This window comes from Haliotis cracherodii, unplaced genomic scaffold (assembly GCF_022045235.1).
Source record: "Haliotis cracherodii isolate W230 unplaced genomic scaffold, xgHalCrac1.p SCAF_6, whole genome shotgun sequence".
Taxonomy (NCBI): domain Eukaryota; kingdom Metazoa; phylum Mollusca; class Gastropoda; order Lepetellida; family Haliotidae; genus Haliotis; species Haliotis cracherodii.
Genome location: NW_027266319.1, coordinates 46,873,741 through 46,882,248, shown reverse-complemented (window position 1 = coordinate 46,882,248; position 8,508 = coordinate 46,873,741). Strand labels below are relative to the sequence as shown.

Here is an 8,508-nt window from a genome sequence, read left to right as displayed (position 1 = left end):
AATACAATGTACCTCACTTTACCGCATGTAGGTCAAATAAGAAAATAAACATTATTTCCTACACACACCTTGAAATGAATATTACTAAAAAATGATAAAAAAAAGTTAATGTATCTTTGTAAAAAATATATTGATGAAAAATATAAATATGAGTATAATGTGTGAGGTGTGGTTCTTTAGGATGTAGTATTGTTGGAGAATATTACAGCTTCCAAAACATTCCACTTCTTAGCTTATATTTATATCATAGTTTGCAAATATCTTCAATCTTGTCTAAACAAATAGCCACATAGTTACAGGAACTTGAGTTAACATTATCATTTGAAGCAACTTGCAGAAGGCAATAGTGTATCGTGGATGGGGTCTTTCTGCAAGCTTGAGTTCTAGGCTGGCTGTGTGCCATGACACACACATGAAATAAAGAGACTGCTGGATCAAGACATAGATGACATCTTGATCTACTGGCAACATGTAAGGAGCATTGTACTTGGCTACCTAGAACCGTTTCAATGACTGCTCACACATAGATATAGATATAGTGTGGTCATGCCCAACTCAATTCAGTACAGCTCATTTTTTCTTCATTCGTAAATGTTGTGTTTGTCACCTCTTCAAATAAACAAAGACTAAAATACTGATTATAAGTGCACATTCAGATGGTAACTTGATAAATTAATAGAATATTACAGTTCATCCAGTTGTCGAGTGTGCAGCAAGATAGTGTTATATATTTGTGAATGAGTGCCATAATGCACATATTTAGCGTATGTCACTGTCCTAACCATATAATGTTGAACATAAAAGAAGACTTGTCTTTTGTTGGCTGGTTGTAAGCTGTCAGTCAGGTTTTGAAACTGAGTCTCTATTGCTATACAACATGTATGTGAAGTCTCCTGTGACAAGTGTTGAGGGAAGTGTATAATACACTGCATTGTGTTCATTTGACAAACTCCTGCATCTTGTGCTGGACTGCCAGCCTTAGTGCTCCTCAGGAATACAGCTGGATTCAGGATACACAGCCTGCACATTGATGGATTGAACTTTGCCAAAGGCAATATTGTGGCTGATATTTTGTGTGCAATCAATCTTTAATGATTTAATTAAGGCAGGGAGGGTATTGATAATGTCAGTTGTGTTCAGGCTTAAATTCCTCCTAGTTGTGGGGTGAGATCCTGGGAGGGAATACCCCACTGTGGAAGTATCGTGTGTAGGTCTCCTTCAAGCTTGGAACTTTGATTAACAACTTGTGCTAGTGGCTCACATATGGACATTCATGGATTACGAAATAGTATTGCTTTGATGTGACAATGATTTCTTTCAAAAGAAAACAAACATGGAGGAAAGACATTTTAAAGATCTTCTTCGAATCCTAAAGAGGCTAAGGGTTGTTTGAAAGCAATTACTGGATCCAGAGTATCTGGGTAGATGGGACAAGTCTGTCTTCAAGTTTCTAGTAGTAGTCAAGTCAAGCCAGTAATGTTTTCCCCACTCAGCAGATATCCTGAGTTTCAGCTGCGTGTCCGCCCACGGCACATGGAGGTAAGACCGACACAGATGTGGTGACCATTTGGGGAGATACTAGCACATTCATATTGGACAACTCATAACTTGTTACTTTTAAAGACTTGACTTGACATGACAAATTTCAGCTGAATAATTATTGTTGTTCAAGAACAGAGTGGTTATTATGTAAGTTTTGCTTCATGTTACCATGTGTATCTACCCTTTGATCATCTTCCACTAGTTCATATCACATCATACATTGTGTTCATGTACAGCAACAATGGCTGGCTGATCATGCAGCACTGGGTCATGTACAGCAACAATGGCTGGTTGATCATCCAGCACTGGGTCTATACAGCAACTTCACATCATACATTGTGTTCATGTACAGCAACAATGGCTGGTTGATCATGCAGCACTGGGTCATGTACAGCAACTTCACATCATACATTGTGTTCATGTACAGCAACAATGGCTGGCTGATCATGCAGCACTGGGTCATGTACAGCAACTTCACATCATACATTGTGTTCATGTACAGCAACAATGGCTGGTTGATCATCAAGCACTGGGTCATGTACAGCAACTTCACATCATACATTGTGTTCATGTACAGCAACAATGGCTGGCTGATCATGCAGCACTGGGTCATGTACAGCAACTTCACATCATACATTGTGTTCATGTACAGCAACAATGGCTGGCTGATCATGCAGCACGGGGTCATGTACAGCAACTTCACATCATACATTGTGTTCATGTACAGCAACAATGGCTGGCTGATCATGCAGCACTGGTTCATGTACAGCAACTTCACATCACACATTGTGTTCATATACAGCAACAATGGCTGGTTGATCATGCAGCACTGGGTCATGTTCAGCAACTTCACATCATACATTGTGATCATGTACAGCAACAATGGCTGGTTGATCATGCAGCACTGGGTCTATACAGCAACTTCACATCATACATTGTGTTCATGTACAGCAACAATGGCTGGCTGATCATGCAGCACTGGGTCATGTACAGCAACAATGGCTGGTTGATCATCCAGAACTGGGTCATGTACAGCAACTTAACATCATACATATTGTTCATGTACAGCAATTGTTACATGATGTTAAAGCTGAGATGATTAGGGTGATGATGGTTATAATTTTCATTTTGCGCACTCAAGTGTTAGACATCTTAATTCACAGTTGAAAAGGGACTTTTCATGGGACCATATATGGTCCTGTGGCTCCAAGAGGGTAAAACTTGGGGTCTTATCTTCTGATGACTCTATATTCTGTATATTAAACCCTTGTGCGGATAACTGTGCAACTTTGTAGGTATTAACAGAGAGTCTTGATTAAGAATACAGAGTACAATATACCAGGTTAGCAGCAGAATCTTATGGATCTAGTTTTATATTCTTTGATATCCAAAATACAGACAAGTTTGAGAGAACAGCTGTGAGAATGAGTCTTCTAGGAATGCTTCTTGTTTTCTTCATTTTGATGGCAATTTTCAATTTTTGATTGCATCGGGCAAGTATACCTGAAGATTACAATATTTATGTACATGTTGTATATATACTAATTTATGAAATGAACTATTCTTGTTGCCACCAGGTAGTACACTACCTTCAATACGGACACACGTGGAAGCCCCTTCGCCAAGCACAGCGGCGGCAGATGAGACTCATGGCCACAACACAATATCAGAAAGGGGAGGTAATCCTTCGAAATCTTGCAGAAGAACTGCTGAATGAAGACGAATGCAGCATGTTCAAACAAGCTTTACAGCACTTCCGGGTGTCTAAGTCTGTGCCTACTTTATGCACTCAGCTAAAGCCTGTGATAAATACAACTGAGAAGCTGATGCTGCTCCTTGAGCTGAGCAGCAAGCTTCCTCTCCAACTTCAGAGGGACTTCCATAAGCTCTGTAGCCTACAGTTTTCAAGTTATGAGGCATTCTTAAAGTATTTTAATACTGGAAACCCTATAAGTGATGATCCTAAAGTGATTGCAAAGGATTCATCTGGACAATTTCAAGTTGTGTCTACAGGATTTGAGAAAAAAATACATGTAGGGCCTTTTGATGAAACAAATGGGACTGATGGGGTATCACTCCCTGGTACCAGTGTTACAAGTGGAGTATACAGTGAGTTTGATGATCAGTCTAGGAATGGAACAGTTACCAAGGAAGAAGCAGAAATGATACTGAATCATTCACTGCTCAAGCCGGTAAGAACACCAGTCCAATATCGGCAGCAAAATCAAGATATGTCAAATACTCCATCACGTATGTCAATGAAGTCACTTCAACTGTCACAAAAATCAGAGGGTCACAGTAGGAAATCGAGCACTCATTCCAATCACCATCTGAACATGAAGTCTTCCTACACTTCTCCATTTATTAATGGAGCAAGCCCCAAATCTGAGCCGGAAGTAAACACCACCAAGAAGCGAGTGCTTCTAAACAGGCGTGAAGATGGCAGTCTTGGTGTAGGAATCAAGGGCGGAAAGGAGTATGGGACCCCTATCATGGTGTATCTAGTGGAGGCCAACAGTCAGGCAGAGGAACAGGTAAGGGGGCAGGACCCCTATCATGGTGCATCTAGTGGAGGCCAACAGTCAGGCAGAGGAACAGGTAAGGGGGCAGGACCCCTATCATGGTGTATTTAGTGGAGGCCAACAGTCAGGCAGAGGAACAGGTAAGGGGACAGGACCCCTATCATGGTGTATCTAGTGGAGGCCAACAGTCAGGCAGAGGAACAGGTAAGGGGACAGGACCCCTATCATGGTGCATCTAGTGGAGGCGAACAGTCAGGCAGAGGAACAGGTAAGGGGGCAGGACCCCTATCATGGTGTATTTAGTGGAGGCCAACAGTCAGGCAGAGGAACAGGTAAGGGGACAGGACCCCTATCATGGTGTATTTAGTGGAGGCCAACAGTCAGGCAGAGGAACAAGTTAGGGGGCAGGACCCCTATCATGGTGCATCTAGTGGAGGCCAACAGTCAGGCAGAGGAACAGGTAAGGGGACAGGACCCCTATCATGGTGTATTTAGTGGAGGCCAACAGTCAGACAGAGGAACAGGTAAGGGGGCAGGACCCCTATCATGGTGCATCTAGTGGAGGCCAACAGTCAGGCAGAGGAACAGGTAAGGGGACAGGACCCCTATCATGGTGTATTTAGTGGAGGCCAACAGTCAGGCAGAGGAACAGGTAAGGGGCAGGACCCCTATCATGGTGTATCTAGTGGAGGCCAACAGTCAGGCAGAGGAACAAGTTAGGGGGCAGGACCCCTATCATGGTGCATCTAGTGGAGGCCAACAGTCAGGCAGAGGAACAGGTAAGGGGACAGGACCCCTATCATGGTGTATCTAGTGGAGGCCAACAGTCAGGCAGAGGAACAGGTAAGGGGACAGGACCCCTATCATGGTGCATCTAGTGGAGGCCAACAGTCAGGCAGAGGAACAGGTAAGGGGACAGGACCCCTATCATGGTGTATTTAGTGGAGGCCAACAGTCAGGCAGAGGAACAGGTAAGGGGACAGGACCCCTATCATGGTGCATCTAGTGGAGGCCAACAGTCAGGCAGAGGAACAGGTAAGGGGGCAGGACCCCTATCATGGTGTATTTAGTGGAGGCGAACAGTCAGGCAGAGGAACAGGTAAGGGGACAGGACCCCTATCATGGTGTATTTAGTGGAGGCGAACAGTCAGGCAGAGGAACAGGTAAGGGGACAGGACCCCTATCATGGTGTATCTAGTGGAGGCCAACAGTCAGGCAGAGGAACAGGTAAGGGGACAGGACCCCTATCATGGTGCATCTAGTGGAGGCCAACAGTCAGGCAGAGGAACAGGTAAGGGGGCAGGACCCCTATCATGGTGTATTTAGTGGAGGCCAACAGTCAGACAGAGGAACAGGTAAGGGGGCAGGACCCCTATCATGGTGCATCTAGTGGAGGCCAACAGTCAGGCAGAGGAACAGGTAAGGGGACAGGACCCCTATCATGGTGTATTTAGTGGAGGCCAACAGTCAGGCAGAGGAACAGGTAAGGGGCAGGAGTATGGGACTCCTATCATGGTGCATCTAGTGGAGGCCAACAGTCAGGCAGAGGAACAGGTAAGGGGGCAGGGGTATGGGACCCCTATCATCGAGTACCTAGTGGATTGTTTCCTCTGAACAGTTTGCTGACATCAATTCTGTGTCCCTCAGGGTCTCAGTGTTGGAGATCGCATCCTGGAGGTGAATGGTACCGACTTTAGGCAGCTGACACATGCTGAAGCTGTGACACTGATGCGCAATGCTTGGAATCTCATCCTGGAAGTGGAGACATCTCATGAAGCTAATGGTGAGTAACCACTTTCACATGTAAGTGTCAAACACTATCATGTCTTTTCTTACAACTTTACACAGAAACATCAAACAATAGATATCATTGTTAATAATTCTAAGAATACTACCTCTATTACATCATAGCCCTGTAAGTCCTGTATTTTGGCTGCAGACAAACTATTACTAAATCTTCAGATTTTCAACAGAAGGCCTCTTCACTGTCAACTACACACAACTTGTAGTTCCCCTAATAGCACATGTAGCTCTTCAGCTCTTCAAAACATCTCACCACTTGAGGCAAATGAATTGGGGAGGTGGGTGGGAGTACTTCCTGATGTAATAGAGGTAGTATTCTTAGAATTATTAACAATGATAACTATTGTTTGATTATTCCTGCGAATCCTCTACCTATATTGCATCAAAGCCAGAATATACCAGAGGGATAAGGTGGGATCTGCCTCTAGTAACTCCCAGTGTAGTTGACAGCAATCCAATACTGTTGTATGAGTTCTTGTATATCACAGGATTCAAACCCTTTCAAATGGTAATTACTCAAGAATCTCTCTCAGAGGAATTTAAATCGGGTATTATGATTATATCAGTCAATATGCAATACCTTCAGTTGAAGTACCTTATTATTTGCTGATAATCATGAAATTATGTCTTTAGTTCTATTCTAACTCATCATTTGTCTCAGATTCTGAGAGTGATGTCACTTCCTGTTATGATGTCACTTCCGGTTCTAATTGATGTCAGTTCCTCCTTTGAACAGGTTTTGATGTCATTTCTAGAACCTCTAAAGTCATTTATGACGTCACTTCCGGTTATGACATCACTTCCAGTCTATATTCCTTCTGATTGTGACGTCACTTCCGGTAGATATATGTTTATCAGCTGTTTTAATACAGGTAGCCCTTGAATTCCTTACATGCCATTCTATCAAGGTACTCACTGATGTCAGATCCTAAGTGAAATCTGCGTCCTCCAGGACGAGATACAAGTTGAGGGTGCTTCAGAAAGTGTAGCTTGTACTCATGATGGATAACGTCTAAAATCCACTGGTCGGTCATAATGTGCGTCCAATTTTCGGCGTATGACAAAAGACTCCCTCCCACTGGACCCTGAGACGGTGTTATGTTGAATGGCAGAAGTTGTGTATCTGTAGACAAAACCAGTTTGATAGGATCTGCGACGCTTGGAGAGGGGAGAAACAAGTCATCTTTTATCCCCTCGACCTCTGGACTTGAAACCTCTATGGCCAGATCCACGGCGTTTGGAGTCTGAGTTCCAAAAGGAGTCTGACAATGGCTTGTCATTATGCCAGGATGCCTGGTAGGATTCTTTTCCTGATGGGATATACTTCTTTCGTGGTGGTTCGTGGAAAGGGGAATCGCTGGCTGGTTCTCGTGCTCGTTTAGGCAGGTACTGTGATCCATGTGCCTTGACTGCTAGGTTGAAACCTCTCTGTCATTTAGGATCATGCCCAGCTTGTTGTTAAAGATTGTCGATGATGTGACTGGCTGTGACATAACTGTCTGCTTGGCATGCCTGGAGACAGCCCTTGATCTGACTTGAGACAGGAGTTGTTGTCGCTGAAGCCATAGAAGCTGGGAGGCAGTCCAGACCTGTGTAGATAACATGTCCTCCTGCATGCCGACAATCGCATCTATCAAACTGTAGATCCCACTTGGTTCATTCAGATGGACATTGGAGTTTCTGCCAGGATATCATCAAAAGACATTGGTAGAGGTGGCATCGCATGTCGGATTCCTGCGATGAGTGTGTATGGTTTTACGCCGCTTTTAGCAATATTCCAGCAATATCACGGCGGGGGCACCAGAAATGGGCTTCACACATTGTACCCATGTCGGGAATCGAACGCAGGTCTTCGGCGTGAAGAGCGAACGCTTTAACCACTAGGCTACCTGACCACCCCCTTCCTGCGATGAACTGATTGAGATACGTGTCAATGTCCATGGAGTACTTGTTAACCGTAGTTAAATCTTTAACTCAGCTGGCCGGGAGCATGAGATTGGTGTTAGGATTCTTTACCAGCTTGCGGAACTCGTTATCCAGTGGCTGTCACACCAGGAACAGTGATGCAGGCATCTAACTTCTTCCTCATATTCGGGAGGGGAAGTCAGTCATAGTGACGGAGCTTCTGCATGGTCTCAGTCATTTGGTCTAGGATCCTGGAGGTGTAACTTGGCCACGGTAAACTACGGTGGATATGGGATGACGAAGACGGTGGATGGCTTCCAGCGTAATTCAGGCATTTCCAGGAGGAGGTAACTGTTCATTCCGTGGCTGGATAAGGGAGAACACGTCATATCTCTACGGTACATGAAGCCTCTCTACACTTCTGGCAGTTTACATGAAGACAGACATGTGTGTGACCAGGACAGACTCGACACATGACTGGCAGTTTACATGCAGACAGACGTGTGTGTGACCAAGACAGACTGGACACATGACAGGCAGTTTAAATGCAGACAGACGTGTGTGTGACCAGGACAGACTCGACACCTGACTGGCAGGTTACATGCAGACAGACATGTGTGTGACAAGGACAGACTCGACACCTGACTGGCAGGTTACATGCAGATAGACATGTGTGTGACCAGGACAGACTCAACACATGACTGGCAGTTTACATGCAGACAGACATGTGTGTGAC

At 44.5% G+C, this 8,508-nt stretch overlaps 1 protein-coding gene across 1 annotated transcript in view; it reads left to right on the top strand.

Annotated features, from left to right (window-relative positions):
* Positions 1–988: 988 nt before the first annotated feature.
* The window catches only part of LOC139446729 (uncharacterized), a 36,605-nt gene continuing 29,085 nt past the window's right edge, over positions 989–8,508 (top strand). Inside the window, exons 1-4 of the mRNA XM_071228029.1 lie at positions 989–1,539; positions 3,120–4,140; positions 5,548–5,618; positions 5,712–5,847. Of these exons, the coding sequence (XP_071084130.1) occupies positions 1,426–1,539; positions 3,120–4,140; positions 5,548–5,618; positions 5,712–5,847 (1,342 nt within the window). The 5' untranslated portion in view covers positions 989–1,425. The remainder of the gene's footprint in view (positions 1,540–3,119; positions 4,141–5,547; positions 5,619–5,711; positions 5,848–8,508) is intronic.